Here is a 22,427-nt window from a genome sequence, read left to right on the forward strand (position 1 = left end):
GTTGGTTTGAGAGATTTAAGAAGCGTAGTGGCATACATAGTGTGATACGGCATGGTGAGGCTGCCAGTTCGGACCACAAAGCGGCTGAAAAATATGTGCAGGAATTCAAGGAGTACATAGAAACTGAAGGACTGAAACCTGAACAAGTGTTTAATTGTGATGAAACAGGCCTGTTCTGGAAGAAAATGCCAAGCAGGACCTACATTACTCAGGAGGAAAAGGCACTCCCAGGACATAAGCCTATGAAAGACAGGCTTACTTTGTTGATGTGTGCCAATGCTAGTGGTGATTGCAAAGTTAAGCCTTTATTAGTGTATCACTCTGAAACTCCCAGAGCGTTCAGGCAAAAGAATGTCCTCAAGGATAATTTGTGTGTGCTGTGGAGGGCAAACAGTAAGGCATGGGTCACTAGGGAATTTTTCTATAACTGGTTACACCATGCATTTGCCCCCAATGTGAAAGATTACCTAACTGAAAAGAAATTAGAACTTAAGTGCCTCCTGGTGTTAGACAATGCCCCTGGTCATCCTACAGACGTGGCAGAGCGACTTTATGGGGACATGAGCTTCATTAAGGTGAAGTTTTTGCCTCCTAATACCACTCCTCTCCTGCAGCCCATGGACCAGCAGGTCATTTCCAACTTCAAGAAACTGTACACAAAAGCTATGTTTCAAAAGTGCTTTGAAGTGACCACAGACACTCGATTGACTCTAAAAGAGTTTTGGAAGGATCACTTTAATATCCTCAATTGTGTAAACCTTATAGGTAAGGCTTGGGAGGGAGTGACTAAGAGAACCTTGAACTCTGCTTGGAAGAAACTGTGGCCAGAATGTGTAGACAAAAGGGATTTTGAAGGGTTTGAGGCTAACCCTGAGAGGAGTATACCAGTTGAGGAATCAATTGTGGCATTGGGGAAGTCCTTTTGGTTGGAGGTTAGTGGGGATGATGTGGAAGAGTTGGTGGAGGAGGACAATGAAGAACTAACCACTGATGAGCTGATAGATCAACTTCAAGAGCAAGAGGCCAGACCTGGGGAAACTGGTTCAAAGGAGGGGAGAGAGAAATTGAAGGAATTGCCTACTTCAAAGATTAAGGAAATGTGTGCAAAATGGCTTGAAGTGCAAACCTTTTTTGATGAAAATCACCCTCACACAGCTATTGCAAGCCGTGCTGGTGACTGTTACAATGACAATGTTGTGAACCACTTTAGACAAATCATAAAGGAACGAGAGGTACAGGCCACTATGGACAGATATGTTGTGCGAAAGAAGTCCAGTGACTCTGAAGCTGGTCCTAGTGGCATTAAAAGAAGAAGGGAAGTAACCCCAGAAAAGGACTTGCCTCCTCAAGTCTTAATGGAAGGGGATTCCCCTTCTAAACACTAACACTCTCTCTCCCCTCCTCCCATCCCATCAATCATCACCAGATCTTCAATAAAAGTAAGTGTCATGTAATTGTGCATGCCTTTTTCAGTTTGTGTGTACTAAAATTAACATTTTTTTGTGGTAAAAAAAAATTTTTTTCATACTTTTGGGTGTCTTGCACGGATTAATTTTATTTCCATTATTTCTTATGGGGAAAATTCATTCACATAGCGAACATTTCGCATAACAGCCAGCCCTCTTGCACGGATTAAGGTCGCTATGCGGGGGTCCACTGTATATATATATATATATATATATATATATATATATATATATATATATATATCTATATATATATATATATATATACATTATATATATATATATATACATATATATATATATATATATTATATATATATATATATATATATATATATATATATATATATATATATACAGTATATATATATATATATATATATATATATATACACAGTGAACCCTCGCATACCGTTGGCATCACATAACGTTAAATCCGCATACCGATACATTTTATCACTAAAATTTTGCCTCGCATACCGCTAAAAAACTCGCTCAACGCTATTCGTCCGAGACGCTTCTAATGTGCGGCCTGAGCCAGCTTCACATGTTCCGCCGGTGGCATTGTTTACAAGCCAGCCTCCGCGGTAACATCCAAGCATACAATCAGAACATTTCGTATTATTACAGCGTTTTTGATTTCATCTGCAAAATAAGTGACCATGGGCCCCAAGAAAGCCTCTAGTGCTAACCCAGTGGTAAAAAGGGTGAGAAATACTATCATACCACAGTCAGCTGCTGCTGCACCATGGTCAGCTGTTGCTAGACCAGTCAGCTGTTGCTGGATCAGTCAGCTGCTGCTGCACCACGATCAGCTGTTGCTGGACCAGTCAGCTGTTGCTGGATCAGTCAGCTGCTGCTGCACCATGATCAGCTGTTGCTGGACCAGTCAGCTGTTGCTGGACCAGTCAGCTGTTGCTGGATCAGTTAGCTGCTGCTGCACCACGATCAGCTGTTGCTGGACCAGTCAGCTGTTGCTGGATCAGTCAGCTGCTTCTGCACCACGATCAGCTGTTGTTGGACCAGTCAGCTGTTGCTGAATCAGTCAGCTGCTGCTGCACCACGATCAGCTGTTGCTGGACCAGTCAGCTGTTGCTGGATCAGTCAGCTGCTGCTGCACCATGATCAGCTGTTGCTGGACCAGTCAGCTGTTGCTGGACCAGTCAGCTGTTGCTGGATCAGTTAGCTGCTGCTGCACCACGATCAGCTGTTGCTGGATCAGTCAGCTGTTGCTGGATCAGTCAGCTGTTGCTGGACCAGTCAGCTGTTGCTGGATCAGTCAGCTGTTGCTGGATCAGTCAACTGTTGCTGGACCAGTCAGCTGTTGCTGGATCAGTCAGCTGTTGCTGGATCAGTCAGCTGTTGCTGGATCAGTTAGCTGTTGCTGGTTCAGTCAGCTGTTGCTGGACCAGTCAGCTGTTTCTGGACCAGTCAGCTGTTGCTGGACCAGTCAGCTGTTGCTGGATCAGTCAGCTGTTGCTGGACCAGTCAGCTGTTGCTGGACCAGTCAGCTCTTGCTGGATCAGTCAGCTCTTGCTGGATCAGTCAGCTCTTGCTGGATCAGTCAGCTGTTGCTGGATCAGTCAGCTGTTGCTGGACCAGTCAGCTGTTGCTGGATCAGTCAGCTGTTGCTGCACCACAGTCAGCTGCTGTTGCACCATCAGCTGTTTCTGAACATAACTCGTCCCGAACCTGTCTGTCCAGCCTGAGCGCCTGCCTTGCCATCATTGTTTACAAGCCAGGGTGGCCGGTTGCATGCATACATTCGATACATTTTGTATTATTCCTTTATTTATAGTGCTTGTAACTGCTAAATAAGCCACCATGGGCCCAAAGAAAGGTTCTAGTGCCAACCCTGTGGTAAAAAGGGTGATAAATACTATCGTACCACAGTCAGCTGCTGCTGCACCACGGTCAGTTGATAAATTGGACCAGTCAGCTGTTGCTGCACCACAGCTGCTGCTGCACCACAGCTGCACCATGGTCAGCTGTTGCTGCACCACAGCTGCTGCTGCACCATGGTCAGCTGCACCACAGCTGTTGTTGTTGCTGCACCACCATCAGCTGTATTACTCAAATATGCGGAGAGAGTGTTGTTGGTATGGCTTAACGTGAAACAATTACCGAGAAACAATTAACCCCGGAGGGTTAGGCACGCAGGATAACCCAAGAAAGTCAGTGCATCATCGAGGACTCTCTAACTTATTTCCATTGGGGTCCTTAATCTTGTCTCCCAGGATGCAACCCACACCAGTCGACTAACACCCAGGTGAACAGGGAAAAACGCCTGGAACTAGTGCTCATATTGGTGAATTTAAAGCCAGAAAAGGTTGGTTTGAGAGATTTAAGAATCGTACTGGCTTACACAGTGTGATAAGGCCTGTTCTGGAAGAAAATGCCAAACAGGACATACAGTACTCAGGAGGAAAAGGCACTCCCAGGACACAGTGTCTCATCAGTCATTGCTGCATCTTCAATAAAGGTAAGTGTCATTTATTCTTCATTTAGTAGAGTAGTACATGCACAATATATACTGTGCATGTACTACTCTATTATTGTGAATGTATCCTTCTCTTTGTGTGTAGGAAAATGTATATTTCATGTGGTAAAATTTTTTTTTTCATACTTTTGGGTGTCTTGCACGGTTTAATTTGATTTCCATTATTTCTTATGGGAAAAATTCATTCGCATAACGATAATTTCGCATAACAATGAGCTCTCATGAACGGATTAATATCGTTATGCGGGGGTCCACTGTATATATATATATATATATATATATATATATATATATATATATATATATATATATATATATATATATATATATATATATATATATATATATATATATATATATATATATACGGTGACAAGGATGTGTGATGTCACCGTGGTTGTTTAATATATTTATAGATGGGGTTGTAAGAGAAGTAAATGCGAGGGTCTTGGCAAGAGGCGTGGAGTTAAAAGATAAAGAATCACACACAAAGTGGGAGTTGTCACAGCTGCTCTTTGCTGATGACACTGTGCTCTTGGGAGATTCTGAAGAGAAGTTGCAGAGATTGGTGGATGAATTTGGTAGGGTGTGCAAAAGAAGAAAATTAAAGGTGAATATGGGAAAGAGTAAGGTTATGAGGATAACAAAAAGATTAGGTGATGAAAGATTGGATATCAGATTGGAGGGAGAGAGTATGGAGGAGGTGAACGTATTAAGATATTTGGGAGTGGACGTGTCAGCGGATGGGTCTATGAAAGATGAGGTGAATCATAGAATTGATGAGGGAAAAAGAGTGAGTGGTGCACTTAGGAGTCTGTGGAGACAAAGAACTTTGTCCTTGGAGGCAAAGAGGGGAATGTATGAGAGTATAGTTTTACCAACGCTCTTATATATGGGTGTGAAGCGTGGGTGATGAATGTTGCAGCGAGGAGAAGGCTGGAGGCAGTGGAGATGTCATGTCTGAGGGCAATGTGTGGTGTGAATATAATGCAGAGAATTCGTAGTTTGGAAGTTAGGAGGAGGTGAGGGATTACCAAAACTGTTGTCCAGAGAGCTGAGGAAGGGTTGTTGAGGTGGTTCGGACATGTAGAGAGAATGGAGTGAAACAGAATGACTTCAAGAGTGTATCAGTCTGTAGTGGAAGGAAGGCGGGGTAGGGGTCGGCCTAGGAAAGGTTGGAGGGAGGGGGTAAAGGAGGTTTTGTGTGCGAGGGGCTTGGACTTCCAGCAGGCATGCGTGAGCGTGTTTGATAGGAGTGAATGGAGACAAATGGTTTTTAATACTTGACGTGCTGTTGGAGTGTGAGCAAAGTAACATTTATGAAGGGATTCAGGGAAACCGGCAGGCCGGACTTGAGTCCTGGAGATGGGAAGTACAGTGCCTGCACTCTGAAGGAGGGGTGTTAATGTTGCAGTTTAAAAACTGTAGTGTAAAGCACCCTTCTGGCAAGACAGTGATGGAGTGAATGATGGTGAAAGTTTTTCTTTTTCGGGCCACCCTGCCTTGGTGGGAATCGGCCAGTGTGATAATAAAAATATATATATATATATATATATATATATATATATATATATATATATATATATATATATATATAATATATATATAATATATATATAATATATATATATATATACACACACACACCTACCATCCGACTTATGACCGAGTTCGGTTCCGAGAAACCGGTTGTAAGTCGAAATGGTCATAAGTTGAACTTTACTACTGAATATCAACAAAACATTTTTGTAATGACTATTTTATTGTTTTATTTTGGTATTTCATGTTTTACTTTACTTTTTATGTTGTTAGTACTGTATTTTATACTGTAAGGTTTAGGATAAACACTGTGTACAACACAAATAGTTGTTTATTTCCCAGAAATTTGGCATAAAAAAGACGGTCATAAGTCGAGTGGTCGTAAGTCGAGCAGGTCGTAAGTCGGATGGTAGGTGTATATACAAACACTGATCTCTGGCTGAAGGAGACTTGAACCTACGAACCTTAGAACAAGGTACGCAGTGCTATATCAAACTCACCACACTGGACCAATACCTTGGAGTCCAGCTTGCGCTAGACTTTGATCCAAGGCAGCCAGCTTTCAGGGAGAAGGCTTACAGCTTTTCAACTCATCCCCTGCATGCATCAGCCTTACTAGAGATTTTAACAATGCAAGGAATTCACGAGAGCAGGCGAAATATACACAAACACTGATCTTTGGCTGAAGGAGACTCGAACCTACAAACCTTAGAACAAGGTAACCAGTGCTATACCAAACTCACCACACTGGACCAATACCTTGGAGTCCAGCTTGTGCTAGACTTTGATCCAAGGTAGCCAGCTTTCAGGGAGAAGGCTTACAGCTTTTCAACTCATCCCCTGCATACATCAGCCTTACTAGAGATTTTAACAATGCAAGGAATTCACGAGAGCAGGCGAAATATACACAAACACTGATCTCTGGCTGATGGAGACTCGAACCTACGAACCTTAGAACAAGATACGCAGTGCTATACCAAACTCATCACACTGGACCAATACCTTGGAGTCCAGCTTGCGCTAGACTTTGATCCAAGGGAGCCAGCTTTCAGGGAGAAGGCTTACAGTTTTTCATCTCATCCCCTGCATGCATCAGCCTTACTAGAGATTTTAACAATGCAAGGAATTCAATTCAATTCAAGTTTATTCTCTATAAGGGTTACAATGTGGGGTTTACAGATTTTGGGTATTGTGTGGTTTACATGTTATAAAATATTAATTAAAGAGGGGGCCACTAGGACACCTAGTATGGCTAGGCATTTCGAGCAGACTTAGATTAATTCTTAACATTAATTCCTTACAGATTATGTATTAAGGCTAAGTGACTACATCATAATTTGTGAGTTTAGCAATGTGAATGCTTTTGTTTTGGCACAATACAAAGTGTCTATATTGGAGTATCATAGACAAACTTATGACTAGTTAGGATTTATTATTTTAAGATTAAGATTAGTATTTCTGGGTTTATAGTCAGTGGGTGAGTGGGTGTAATTGTGAACCACCGGGTGGTTATCATGTAGTTAGTTGTCGGGGTGGATCAGGGAGATAAGATGTTTTCTAACTGTAGTTTTGAAAGTGATGAATGTGTCTGCAGTTCTAGAGTTTTCAGGTAGGGTGTTCCAGATTTTAGGTCCTTTGAAATACATTGAATTTTTGTAAAGGTTTAGTCGAACACGGGGAATGTCATAGAGATGTTTGTGTCTGGTGTTATGCCTGTGGATCCTGTCACAACTATCAAGAAAGCGTTTTAGGTCAAGGTTAATATTGGAATTTAAGGTCCTGTAGATATAGATTGCACAGTAGTAAGTGTGGATGTTCTGAACATGGAGTAAGTTTAGATCTATGAAGAGTGGGGGGGAGGGGGGGGGGTTGCCAGGGATGGGATTTAGTGATTATTCTTACTGCGGCTTTTTGTTGGATTATTGGCTTTAGGTGTGTTGCTGCAGTTGAACCCCAAGCACAGATAGCATAGGTGAGGTATGGATATATAAGTGAATGGTATAGTGTGAGAAGGGCAGTTTGCGGCGCGAAGTATTGTATCTTGGAGAGGATCCCCACCGTTTTGGATACTTTTTATGTTATGTGTTGGATATGGGTGCTGAAATTTAGGTTGTTGTCGAGGTATAGGCCAAGGAATTTGCCCTCATTATGTCTGGCAATTAGAGTGTTGTCGATCTTAATGTTAAGTTGCGCAACACCTGCTCTGCTACCAAACATAATATAGTAGGTTTTGCCACTGTTAAGTGTAAGTTTTTTGGCTGTCATCAAAGTCGATATTTTGAGCAGCTCCTTATTAACAATGGTGTTGAGGGTGGCAAGATTAGGGTGGGAGATGACATAAGTCGTGTCGTCAGCAAAGAGAATGGGTTTCAGGTGTTGGGATATGTTTGGAAGATCACTGATGTAAATGAGGAAGAGCAGGGGTCCAAGGACACTTCCCTGCGGAACTCCAGTATCAAGTGGCCGTATTGATGAGGCTGTCTTTAATGGTGACATACTGATACCTATTAGAAAGGTAGGAATTAAAATATGCAAGCGCATGGCCTCTTATACCATAGTGGTCAAGTTTGTGGAGTAGGATGCCGTGGTCTACTGTGCCAAACGCTTTTCTTAGGCCAATAAAAATTCTTAGCAGATATTCCTTATTTTCCAATGCTGTGTAAAGCAGGTCTAGCATTTTTATAACTGCATCATTAGTGCTTTTATTTTTCCTGAATCCAAATTGGCAGGGGTTGAGTATGTTTTGTGACGTTATAAATGAATATAGTCTCCTGTGCACGAGTTTCTCGAAGATTTTGGATAGCAATGGTAAGTTTGATATTGGCCTATAGTTGTTTACGTCTGTAGGGTCACCACCTTTATGTATTGGTGTAACCCTTGCTGTCTTGAGTAGTGTCGGGAAAGTGCTAGTTTCTAGTGACTTGTTAAAAAGTAATGTAATAGCATGCGAAAGGACGTGGGCCACTCGCTTGTACAATAATGGTGGGACACGAGACAGATTCCCCGAGTTATTTTTAAGTGACTTTATGATCGCGGTGACTTTCGTGGGCTCAGTTGGTACAAGATAGAAGGAATTTGGGAAATTCCCATCTATGTAGTCCCCGGCACGGGCATTGGTACGTGGGATTTTACTGGCGAGATTAGATCCTATGTTTGAGAAGAAGTCGTTTATCTTGTTAGCTGTATCAGTGGGATGCAGTGGTGTTTCATGAGGTTTAGTTAGAACAATATTCTTGTTTTTTTTCAGTTTGTGGGTCCCCAGAATCTGGGAAAGTGTTTTCCAGGTCTTTTTTATATCTCCTCTTGTGTCAGTGAATCTGCTGGAGTAGTACAGTTGTTTGGCTTTCTTTATTAATTTGGTGAGAACTGTTGAATATTGTTTAAGAATATCTTTGTGTATTAAGCCCTGTCTATATTGCTTTTCATATTGGTGTTTCTTATCAATGGATTTCAGAATGCTGCTGGTTAGCCATGGGCAACCAAGCCGTTTATTTGTGATCTGTTTCATTTTTATAGGACAATGTTTGTTGTATAGTCTAAGTATTTTGTTAAGAAAAATGTCTGTCCAATCGTCAATACCACTGGCATTGGAGAATTCTGTAGGCCAGTCAACAGTCTCTAGGTCTCCTGTGAAATTCCTTATTGAGGCCTCGTCATGGAGTCTAAATGAAACTTTGTTGTATTCGAGTGGTGGCTTACTAATGTTTGTTAAGAGGAAGGTTGGGTAGTGGTCTGTAGTGCTGTCTGTGATTATCCCTGATTTAAGGGGGGCTAGTATATTGGTCCATATGTGGTCTATTATGGTTGCACTTGTCTCAGTCAGCCTGGTTGGTTTAGTTATTGTTGGTATGAGAAGTGTGTTGCTCATATTGTTGATGAAATCAGTTACAGTCTGATCATCTGGTAGGCCAAGGTTGATATTGAAGTCTCCAGCTAAGAGAAGGTGGTGCTTGTTCATTTGTCTGTTTGTTATTAGTGACTTTAGATTCTCACTGAAGTTTGGGATGTTTGTGTGGGGTATCCGGTATATGGCACCGATTGTTATAGGTGTCTTGGGTTTTTTTACAGTAAAATTAGCAAAAATGTATTCCCCATATTCATCACTAAAGCAATTAGTGCTAATGCAAGATAGTTGGTTAGAGTAACAGATTGAAGTACCACCCCCAACTTGGTATGGTCTGCAGTTGTGGATTGCTGTGTATCCTGGTAGTGGGTAGATATCAACTGTGTCCTGCTTAAGCCAGGTCTCAGTAAGAATAATGCAGGAGAAGGGTGTCTTTCGTGACTCAAGGAGTGCCAGGAGGTCATCATAGTGTTTGCTTAAGGACCTGATGTTGTAGTTGAGAACTGATAGACTGAGCAATGTTCAGGATAGTGCTGGCTTGTGATGTTGTGTAATAAAGGCAGTTACTTTCCAATAAGTTTTGATCGTGTGTTAGATTATGGAGGTTTAGATTAGGGTCAACATGATCATATATCTTTTAGGTTTAAATAGTGGTTGTTTATATCCTGTATTATGTGGCGAGTTCTAATACTGATTTCTGTAGTGGTGGGAAGTTTGGATAAGTATACTGCTAAAGCACTTTGGTCATATAGAGTATAGTCACTAATAAGCATAATGAAATTGATATTGTCTATGTGTTGTGCTAGAATGACCTAAAGTACAACTAGGTATAAACTAATACTATAAAAAAACAAATTACAAGTGGCACCAGACTCACTCTTGTAATTGCACTAAGGTCTAATATAATGAATTTAGTGTTATCTATGTATTGAGCTAGAATAAGCTAAAGTACAACTAGGTATAAACTTATAATATAAAAATACAAATTAAAATGGTACTTGCAATTGCACTAGGGTCTGATATAGGTTGTTAACAAGATCAAGAGTATAACTAGATTTAAATTGACAAAATAAAATTCACAAATTAAAGTACCAGAAGAATAATAAGTAAAAAATAACAATGGCAATGACTTGGTTATAATGTGATAAGTAAGATGGTAGACAGGTACACATGTACAAAGGATAATATAAAGGTTGGAGTTAAATATACAAACTTGAAATTTGGCAACAAAATATTATGAAAAGTATAAATTAATGATTAATTTACAAAAGTATAATTGACTGGTAGTAAATATGGTGTTTAATAAAATTTTAGTAAGTAATAATGATTACAAAAAAAGATTAATTAGCAAAAAAAAAAAAAAAAGTGAAAAAGTAATGTGTATTTCAAGTATTAAATTTTAAGAACAGTTATTTGGGTTCAATATTGCACTGGTAGTTATACTAGAGGTTATTTGGTAGTACAAGGTATTTAAGAGTACTCTAAGATAGTAAATGTGGTATTAAAACAGGTTATGGTAATTAGACAAGTAATAGTAATTAAATGATGTCAAAAATGTTAAGAGTAAATTGTACTGATAGTAAAAATGGTAATTAATTGTTAATTTTAGTAAGTAATATCAATTAATAGTATTTAAAAAAATATGAGGTAGTAATATGGACAGAGAAAGTATCAATTCAGCTAATATTTAAGCAAACAATAGTAAATTCGAAAATTACATAAGGTGACTTATGCTTACTAGTAAAATCACATAATAAGGTAGTCGATTATTTAATTACTGAGATTGTACAATGAAATTTGAACAATAATGGAGCAAAACATACACTACACTATGTAGGCTTTTAGGTTGGACATTGTTTAGTTATTCTCTGTAAGATTAGTATCCCTGAGAAATCGTGATAGATCATTCTCGTTCGTGATTGTGTACAGTTGACTTACATTTGTTTTCCTAACTAGAATTTTCCCATCCCGTGTGAAGCATTGGTGTATTGTGTCATTATTCTCCTGCTTAAGTTTTCTGACTCTATACAGGAGGTTCTGACGTTTTTTGGTAAGACACTCGTTGTATACCTCTTTATTTACTTTAATAGATGCAATTATTAAGTCTTTTTTCCTGTCATGTGAGTGGAATCTAAGCATAACACTTTTCCTACCATGGGATCCTAGTAACTTGGCTTCCTTTATTTCTGACTCTGGTACTGTAACTTTTGTTTGGTCCTTTATGATCTGGAGAGTAAATTCTTTACTGTTCGTTTGGTTCATATCACTGGGAAAAAGTGGACTGTTAACCCTTTCAGGGTCCGTCCCGTAGATCTATGGCTTTACGTTCAGGGTCCAAACCGTAGATCTATGCCAAAATTCTAGAGGTGTCAAATTTAGTGGGAGAAGGATGGTAGGCTTACATCTGAGAGAATGGGTCTGGGTGGTCAGTGTGCACACCATAGAAAAAGTCTGGACACCCGCATGGCATTGTGGGAACGCCGGCAAAGTAGCTTTGTTCATTGTGGCTGGCGGCAAGGAAGCTCTCACTCCCCACTCACTCTCTGGGTGAATTCTGACTCCATAAGTTTTCCATCAAATTTCATACTTTTGGTGTCATTATGATCGGGAAAAGATTCACTATCATTTCATAAGAAAAAATAATTATTTTTTTTTTCAAAAAATTTCCGACCCTGAGAACAAGTTTAGGAGAGGCCCTGCCAACCCTCAAAGGGTTAAGTTCGAAACTCAAGGTTCTACTGTATAGGAAAGAGTAAGGTGATGAGGATAACAAAAAAAAAATTAGGTAATGAAAGATTGGATATCAGATTAGGGGGAAAGAGTATGGAGGAGGCGAATGCATTCAGATATTTAGGAGTCAACGTGTCAGCAGATGGGTCTATGAAAGATGAGGTGAATCATAGAATTGACAAAGGGAAAAAGGTGAGTGGTGCACTAAAGAGTCTGTGGAGACAAAGAACTTTGCCCTCGGAAGCAAAGAGGGGAATGTATGAGAGTATAGTTATACCATCACTCTTATATGGGTGCAAAGCATGGGTGGTGAAGGCTGCAACAAGGAGAAGGCTGGAGGCAGTATAGATGACGTATCTGAGGGCAATGTGTGGTGTGAATATAAATGTAGAGAAATTGTAGTTTGGAAATTAGGAGGTGTGGGATTACCAAAACTATTATCCAGAGGGCTGAGGAGGGGTTGCTGAGGTGGTTCAGATATGCAGAGAGGATAAAAACAAAATAGAATGACTTCGAGAGTATATAAATCTGTAAAGGAGGAAAGGCGGGGTAGAGGTTGGCCTAGGAAAGGTTGGAGGGAGTGGGTAAAGTAGGTTTTGTGTGTGAGGGACTTGAACTTCCAGCAAGCACGTGAGAGCGTTTTAGATAGGAGCGAATGGAGACAAATGGTTTTTAAGACTTGACATGCTGTTGGAGTGTGAGTAGGGTAATATTTATGCAGGGATTCAGGGAAACTGGCAGGTCAAACTTGAGTCCTGGAGATGGGAAGTACAGTGCCTGCACTCTGAAGGAAGGGTGTTAATGCTGCAGTTTTATAACTGTAGTGTAAGAATGCCTCTGGCAAGACAGTGGTGGAGTGAATGGTGGTAGGATTTTTTTTTTTGTGCCACCCAATTTTGGTGGGAAACGGCCTATGTGTAATAAAAAAATAAAATAATAATAATATCTTTATTTCTATATGTACATGTACAAGGTATACAGGCCTAGCTGACATCAATGACATACTACTATATAGAAAGCCCCTTATTATGCAGAGCATTTTGGGCAAATTAGGTCAATTTTATCCCAGGATGCGACCCACACCAGTCGACTAACACCCAGGTACTTACATTTTACATTGATGGGTGAACATAGACAACCGGTGTAAGGAAACACGCCCAATGTTTCAACCCTTGTCAGGAATCGAACCTGGACCCTAAGCGTGTGAAGCAAGAGCTTTTGCCACCAGGCCTGTGGCCTGGTGGCCTGTAAGGCATCATTACCACAGGTCTTAGTGATCATTTCATCACTGACTGCACCAGGAAAATCATTAGGGAATGGATAAGCCCCTATCACGAGCCTTTACCATCCTATGGAGAGGGAGCATGGACACGGGGGTCGTCCCACAGTTACTAAAAACAACAGACATAGCCCCACTCCACAAAGGGGGCAGTAAAGCAAGAGCAAAGAACTACAGACCGATAGCACTAACATCCCATATCATAAAAATCTTTGAAAGGGTCCTAAGAAGCAAGATCACCACCCATCTAGAAACCCATCAGTTACACAACCCAGGGCAACATGGGTTTAGAACATGTCGCTCCTGTCTGTCTCAACTATTGGATCACTACGACAAGGTCCTAGATGCACTAGAAGACAAAAAGAATGCAGATGTAATATATACAGACTTTGCAAAAGCCTTCGACAAGTGTGACCATGGCGTAATAGCGCACAAAATGCGTGCTAAAGGAATAACAGGAAAAGTCGGTCGATGGATCTATAATTTCCTCACTAACAGAACACAGAGAGTAGTAGTCAACAGAGTAAAGTCCGAGGCAGCTACGGTGAAAAGCTCTGTTCCACAAGGCACAGTACTCGCTCCCATCTTGTTCCTCATCCTCATATCTGACATAGACAAGGATGTCAGCCACAGCACCGTGTCTTCCTTTGCAGATGACACTCGAATCTGCATGACAGTGTCTTCCATTGCAGACACTGCAAGGCTCCAGGCGGACATCAACCAAATCTTTCAGTGGGCTGCAGAAAACAATATGAAGTTCAACGATGAGAAATTTCAATTACTCAGATATGGTAAACACGAGGAAATTAAATCTTCATCCGAGTACAAAACAAATTCTGGCCACAAAATAGAGCGAAACACCAACGTCAAAGACCTGGGAGTGATCATGTCGGAGGATCTCACTTTTCAAGGACCATAACATTGTATCAATCGCATCTGCTAGAAAAATGACAGGATGGATAATGAGAACCTTCAAAACTAGGGAGGCCAAGCCCATGATGACACTCTTCAGGTCACTTGTTCTATCTAGGCTGGAATATTGCTGCACACTAACAGCACCTTTCAAGGCAGGTGAAATTGCTGACCTAGAAAATGTACAGAGAACCTTCACGGCGCGCATAACGGAGATAAAACACCTCAATTACTGGGAGCGCTTGAGGTTCCTAAACCTGTATTCCCTGGAACGCAGGCGGGAGAGATACATGATTATATACACCTGGAAAATCCTAGAGGGACTAGTACCAAATTTGCAAACGAAAATCACTCACTACGAAAGCAAAAGACTTGGCAGACGATGCAACATCCCTCCAATGAAAAGCAGGGGTGTCACTAGCACGTTAAGAGGCCATACAATAAGTGTCAGGAGCCCAAGACTGTTCAACTGCCTCCCAGCATACATAAGGGGGATTACCAACAGACCCCTGGCAGTCTTCAAGCTGGCACTGGACAAGCACCTAAAGTCGGTTCCTGACCAGCCGGGCTGTGGCTCGTACGTTGGTTTGCGTGCAGCAAACAGTAACAGCCTGGTTGATCAGGCTCTGATCCACCAGGAAGCCTGGTCACAGACCGGGCCGCGGGGGCGTTGACCCCCGGAACTCTCTCCAGGTAAACTCCAGGTAAACAAAGGACAATAAAAATGTCAACTAGAAGCTACAGTAAAGAAACATTGATAAACAGGCTACACAAATGTGATTGGACTGTGATAACAAGTTGCTCGGACATAAATGATACCTGGAAAACATTCAAAACCATGTTCACTGCCATCCTTGAAAATACTGCACCAGTTAAAGAGGTTAAAATTAAATAACGAACTGAACCCTGGATGACTGTTGAGATATTAGATAATATCAAATTCAGGGATCAGTTTCTAAAAAGATTTAAGGGAAACAGAATATTGCAGTGCTAAATGAATTCCAAAGGGTTAGGAACAGAGTGAAGAGGCTCAAAAATTGAAGAATACAAGAAAAACCCCAGAAAGCTCTGGAAACAACCAAAACAGTTGGGGTATAGCCATAAACCCGTAGACAGATCTCATATAATGCTAAGTATTGATAATAAGGTATGCCACAAAACAACTAAAGTGGCAAATTGTTTTAATTCATGCTACACATCCCTCGCATCAACACTAGTAAGTAAACTGCTGCTTGCACTGAATGCCTTTAACACAGACTAAAATAAGCTTGAAACTTCCTAAGCAAAAAAAAAAAACATCACCCCAAACAGTTGCCAACTAGGTGTATCTTATGGCTTCGTGCGAAAAGAACTAAGCAAGTTAAACCTCCCTAAGAACACCTGTCTAAATAATATCCAGGCTAAGTTCCTAAGAGATGGTGCCCCTGAATTGCCAATCCTCACTGGGCACATAATAAATTTTTCCATCACTACTTATACCATTCTGGAGGGGATGAAGGAGGCCAGAGTTCCTCTGTCTTCAAGAAAAATAGCAGGTCTCATGTCTGCAGCTATAGGCCTGTTAGTATACTAAGTGTGATGTCCAAAATTCCAGAGAAGGCAGTGTACCGTGGACCCTCGCCTAACAATATTAATCCGTTCCTGAGAGCTCAACGTTAAGCGAAATTATCGTTAGCCGAATTAATTTTCCCCATAAGAAATAATGGAAATCAAATTAATCCATTCCTGACACCCCAAAGTATGAAAAAAAAATTTTTACCACATGAAATATTAATTTTAATACACACAAACTGAAGAAGACATGTACAATTACATGACACTTACCTTTATTGAAGATCTGGTGATGATTGATGGGATGGGAGGAGGGGAGAGTGTGGATGGTGTTAATGTTTAGAAGGGGAATCCCCTTCCATTAGGACTTGAGATATCAAGTCCTTTTCCGAGGTTACTTCCCTTCTTCTTTTAATGGCACTAGGACCAGCTTGAGAGTCACTGGACCTCTGTCGCACAACATATCTGTCCATAGAGGCCTGTACCTCCCGTTCCTTTATGACATTCCTAAAGTGTTTCACAACACTGTCAGTGTAATAGTCACCAGCATGGCTTGCAATAGCTGTGTGAGGGTGATTTTCATCAAAAAAGGTTTGCACTTTAAGCCACATTGCACACATTTCCTTAATCTTTGAAGTAGGCAACTTCCTCAATTTCTCTATCCCCTCCTCCGGAGCAGTTTCCTCAGGTCTGGCCTCTTGCTGTTGAAGATGATCTTGCAGCTCATCAGTGGTTAGTTCTTCACTGTCCTCCTCCACCAACTCTTCCACATCCTCCCCACTAACCTCCAACCCCAAGGACATCCCCAATGCCACAACTGATTCCACAACTGGTATAGGCTTCTCAGGGTTAGCCTCAAATCCTTCGAAATCCCTTTTGTCTACACATTCTGGCCACAGTTTCTTCCAAGCAGAGTTCAAGGTCCTCTTAGTCACTTCCTCCCAAGCCTTACCTATAATGTTTACACAATTGAGGATGCTAAAGTGATCTCTCCAAAACTCTCTTAGAGTCAATTGAGTTTCTGAGGTCACTACAAAGCACCTTTCAAACATAGCTTTTGTGTAGAGTTTTTTGAAGTTTGCAATGACCTGCTGATCCATGGGCTGCAGGAGAGGAGTGGTATTAGGAGGCAAAAACTTGACCTTAATGAAGCTCATGTCCCCAGAAAGTCACTGCCACATCTGAAGGATGACCAGGAACATTGTCTAATACCAGGAGGCACTTAAGGTCCAATTTATTTTCCAGGAGGTAATTTTTCACAGTGGGGGCAAATGCATGGTGTAACCAGTCATAGAAAAGGTCTCTAGTGACCCATGCCTTACTGTTTGCCCTCCACATCACACACAAATTAGCCTTGAGGGCATTGTTTTTCCTGAACACTCTGGGAGTTTCAGAGTGACACACCAATAAAGGCTTCACTTTGCAATCACCACTAGCATTAGCACATATCAACAGAGTAAGCCTGTCTTTCATAGGCTTATGTCCTGGGAGTGCCTTTTCCTCCTGAGTAATGTAGGTCCTGCTTGGTATTTTCTTCCAAAATAGGCCTGTTTCGTCACAATTAAACACTTGTTCAGGTGTCAATTCTTCACTGTCTATGTACTCCTTGAATTCCTTCACATATTTTTCAGCTGCTTTTTGGTCCGAACTGGCAGCCTCACCATGCCTTATCACACTATGTATGCCACTACGATTCTTAAATCTCTCAAACCAATCTTTGCTGGCCTTAAATTCACTCACATCACCACTAGTTGCTGGCATTTTTCTAATTAAATCTTCATACAACTTCCTAGCCTTTTCACATACGATTGCTTGAGAGATGCTATCTCCTGCTATCTGTTTTTCGTTTATCCACACCAATAACAGTCTCTCAACATCTTCCATCACTTGCGATCTCTGTTTCGAAAACAAAGTTGCACTTTTGGCAAGAACAGCTTCCTTGATTGCCGTTTTCTTGGCCACTGTAGTAGCGATGGTTGATTGGGGTTTTGTGTACAACCTGGCCAGCTCGGAGACACGCACTCCACTTTCACACTTAGCAATGATCTCTTTCTTCATATCCATAGTAATTCTCACCCTTTTTGCTGTAGGGTTGGCACTAGAAGCTTTCTTGGGGCCCATGGTGACTTATTTTGCAGGTGCAATCACTAAAAACGTATGATAATATGAAATGTTCCGATTGTATGTTTGGATGCGACCGCGGTGGCTGGCTTGTAAACACTGGCACCCACAGGACAAGTGAGGTGCACTCAGGCCACACGTGGACATGTCTCGAACGGAATGAATCGCGCTGGACGACTTTTTTAGCGCTAGCCGAGGCAAAAATTTTGCGTTAAAATGTATCGCTAGGCGTATTTAACGTTATGCGATGCATTCGTTAGGCGAGGGTCCACTGTATTGTCAAGTAGTTAACTGTTTCAATGATAAAAACATTCTCCACAGTTACCTATCAGGTTTCAGGAAATCTTATACAACCAACACCTCCCTAATTAATCTGAATGGACTACCTGATAACTGAAATGTTGCTAGGGAATCTCACAGGTATGGTAACCTTAGACTTGCAAAGGGCCTTCGATATGGTCAACCACAATATATTATTTAAGAAACTACAGGTCTCCCTCAACATTCGCGAGGGTTAGGGGATCAAGATCCTCGTGAATGTTGAAAAACAGTGAATGTTTGGTGCCCCAATATATTGTAGGGAAATATAATACAATACTGCTTCCTTAACTTGTTGAACCATGAACAATAATAAAATACATGAAAATGTCGTAAATTGTACTAAATATATACGTGTTATGCTTTAATAACATGTATGTTATTAAATACCACAGACTCCACCACTGCCACCACCACTTCCTCAACCACTGCGAGTCCCTACTACCCTCCCTCCGACCCCCGCAACTGGCAGCCAGCCCTCCCACCACCCAGTGTGGCGAGTGTTTTGTTTGTTCATTATTTGCTATTAAACTACAGTATAAATAATGTAAACCCATTCATGACTGCATATTGGAATGGCTATTCGGACAGGTATTAGACGGTGACATCATGTGTTTACTCTTGAACACAGCAAAGAATTAAACATTTCTGCTACAGCTAATAATAACAATAGTAATAATAATAATAATAATAATAATAATAATAATAATAATAATAATAATAATAATAAATACGATATAATTGAAGAAGGAAATTGTACAAAAATACGAGGGAGTGGTTGACACATCGTCAGTGTGACTTTGTTTATGCTGGAGTGAACATTAGTCTCCCTGCTCTTCCAAACATTTCACAATAATTCAGCGACTGAGGCAGTGGTATTTAATAACATATATGTTATAAATAATAATAGTACATATTATTAATAACATGTATGTTATTAAATACCACTGCCTCAATCGCTGCCTCAACCACTACCTCAACCACTGCCTCAGTCGCTGCCTCAACCACTACCTCAACCGCTGCCTCAACCGCTGCCTCAACCGCTGCCTCAACCACTGCCTCAACTGCTGCCTCAACCGCTGCCTCAACCGCTGCCTCAACCGCTGCCTCAACCGCTGCCTCAACCGCTGCCTCAACTGCTGCCTCAACCGCTGCCTCAACCGCTGCCTCAACAGCTGCCTCAACAGCTGCCTCAACAGCTGCCTCAACAGCTGCCTCAACAGCTGCCTCAACAGCTTCTTCAACAGCTTCTTCAACCACTGCCTCTACCACTCCAGTCACACTCAATCTACAAGCACCAAACAATGAATTATTGTGAAATGTTTGGAAGAGCAGGGAGATTAATGTTCACTCCAGCATAAACAAAGCCACACTGACGATGTGTCAACCACTCCCTCGTATTTTTGTACAATTTCCTTCTTCAATTATATCGTATTTATTATTATTATATTATTATTATTATTATTACTACTATTGTTATTATTAGCTGTAGCAGAAATGTTTGATTCTTTGCTGTGTTCAAGAGTAAACACATGATGTCACCGTCTAATACCTGTCCGAATAGCCATTCCAATATGCAGTCATGAATGGGTTTACATTATTTATACTGTAGTTTAATAGCAAATAATGAACAAACAAAACACTCGCCACACTGAGTGGTGGGAGGGCTGGCTGCCAGTTGTGAGGGGTAGGAGGGAGGGTAGTAGGGACTCGCAGGTGGCGGGAAACTTAAATATGATTTGGCAGCTGGGAATTTGGCAGTTGGGAATTCGCGAATGTGTGAAGCCCGTGAAAGTTGAAAACGTGAATGTTGAGGGAGACCTGTACATGCTATCTGCACAAGTTCTGTAGACTGGTTTAAGTCCTACCTGATCAACAGGAAACAAATTGTCAAGATCAATAACACAGAATCAGAACCCCTGCCAATAGCATATGGAGTTCCCCAAGGTAGTATTCTGGGTCCCTTATTATTCCAATGTTATGTGAATGACATGCCCATCAGTGTCAAGTGTAAGCATCTGTTGTATGCATATGACAATGACAGTGCTGTGTTAGTGTCAGGAAAAGACCATTAAGATATAGCTAATGTACAATCACTAGAACTAGAGTCCTGCAGCAAATGGTTAGTGGACAACAAATTATCGTTACACCTCGGGAAAATGGAAGCCATACTCTTTGGCACAAAAAATGAACTGAAAAGGGTAAATAATTTTAATGTCCAGTGTAATGGGGAACTCATCACCTCAGTATCTTCAGTGAAATATCTGGGAATCCCCTTTGACCCACACATGTCAGGAGAATTGATAGCGAATTGAAAGTGAATGCCAGACTAAGGTTACTATACAGACAAGCACGGTGACTACCTACTAAGGCTCACAGGACCCTATGTCTAACTCTTATACAGTGTCACGCAGACTACTTTTGCTCTTCATGGTACTCTGCCTTAACAAGAAAACTGAAAGATAAACTACAAATCACCCAGAACAAAATGGTGAAAATCATCGTGGACCTGGGTCCAAGAGAGTATGTAGGCCAGGATGAATTACAACTGGATATGTTGAATGCTAAAGACAGAGTAAAACAACTGAAGTTAAATCACGTTCATAAAATTGCTCACAGTGTCCAGAATATCTTGCTGCCAAGTGTGTCAAGACTGCTGGGAAACAAAGTAATTATAGTATTGGGGAAGGGAACACAACTCTGTAGTACCCACAGTCAGTGGCCAGGCTTCAAACACATTTTATTGTACAGCAATAAAAGAGTGAAACAGACTGCCTGCACATGTCAAAGCCAGTTACAGCACAAGCCAGTTCAAGAAGAGAGCCAATAGTAATTAATGAATGCAGCTATAGAAAGGGAGGAGAGTGACTTCTTGTATTGTGGATGAATGGTTCAGAGAACCGACACGTTGATAAATTAGACACATGTGCAACTCTTCAGTATCTTTACTGAGGAAACGTTTTGCCACACAGTGGCTTTATCAGTCCATACAAAGGAGAAATGTGAAGAACAGGAGGAGAATGAGGTAATCAGTCCCTCAACCTTGAGTCGATGTGGTCAGTCCATCAATCTTGAATAGAATACAGCATATGTGCAGGAGAGGAGGCAGGCAGGAGAGGTGCAGCAGTCGTAGGTGGTGTCACATTTGTTCAATGTGGAAGTAGGTCGTGCCTAAGGGTTAGGCAAACAAAGAATTCCCAACTATTAAGATCCCGAGAAGTTGCAGTATATAAGCTACTTCTCCACACATATGCCGTATTCTATTCAAGATTGATTGACTGACCACATCGACTCAAGATTGAGGGACTGATTACCTCATTCTCCTCCTGTTCTTCACGTTTCTCCTTTACATGGACTGATGAAGCCACTGTGTGGCGAAACGTTTCCTCAATAAATTATTATTATTATTATTATAATCAAAAAGAAGCGCTAAGCCACAAGGGCTATACAGCTTCCTCAATAAAGATACCCAAGAGTTACACGTGTCTAATTTATCAACTTCTTGTATATGTAACCTACGTGTGCCTATTACTGTGATCTGATCCTCTCTTTAATGTTAATGTAAATAACTCAGTTTACATTATTCCTAGTAGATCTCCTTTTATTGTTAAAATAATAACTTATTACATGGACTCCAGTGGAAATAAGTCACTTTATCTGACATTTTAGGGTTAAACTGGTGGTTAATCTACACATATGGTGCTATGTATAGCTTACGTAGCTGTATTATGTGTACCTGTACCTGAATAAACTCACACCATGCACTAAACACTCAGGGGCTCACCTCACTCTGTTATTCTCCAGGTAAACTCTCCTCCTGACACTCTCTCCATAATTCCTGAACATAAGGCTATATGTAGACCTCCTGTGCACCATTAGGCCTATGTCATACACTCAAAAAAAGCCAAAAGACGCCAAAATAGCGAAATTTTAGCGTCTCGTCAGGAATTGTTTACATCAGAGACAACGACACTAAAATATTTTATTACTGAGATAAACCATTAAACTCCTTAATTGAACCAATAAACCCTTTAATAAACTTGCAAATAGAGAGTAAATAATTAATAAATTCGTAAATAAACTTGTAATTAAAGCAATAAATTCGTAATTAAACGATCGTAAAATATTTTATAAACCTCAATAAAACAATAATCTCGTAAATAAACA

The 22,427-nt window shown here is 40.9% G+C and overlaps 1 protein-coding gene across 2 annotated transcripts in view; it reads right to left on the minus strand.

Moving 5' to 3' along the window:
- Nucleotides 1-22,216, minus strand: part of LOC128696723 (uncharacterized) — a 101,866-nt gene extending 79,650 nt beyond the window's left edge. For both annotated transcript variants that reach the window (XM_070094607.1, XM_070094606.1), the window contains exon 1: nt 22,045-22,216. In XM_070094607.1, coding sequence (XP_069950708.1) covers nt 22,045-22,136 — 92 coding nt within the window. In that variant the 5' untranslated portion in view covers nt 22,137-22,216. The remainder of the gene's footprint in view (nt 1-22,044) is intronic.
- Nucleotides 22,217-22,427: the final 211 nt, after the last annotated feature.

This window comes from Cherax quadricarinatus, chromosome 46 (genome assembly GCF_038502225.1).
Source record: "Cherax quadricarinatus isolate ZL_2023a chromosome 46, ASM3850222v1, whole genome shotgun sequence".
Taxonomy (NCBI): domain Eukaryota; kingdom Metazoa; phylum Arthropoda; class Malacostraca; order Decapoda; family Parastacidae; genus Cherax; species Cherax quadricarinatus.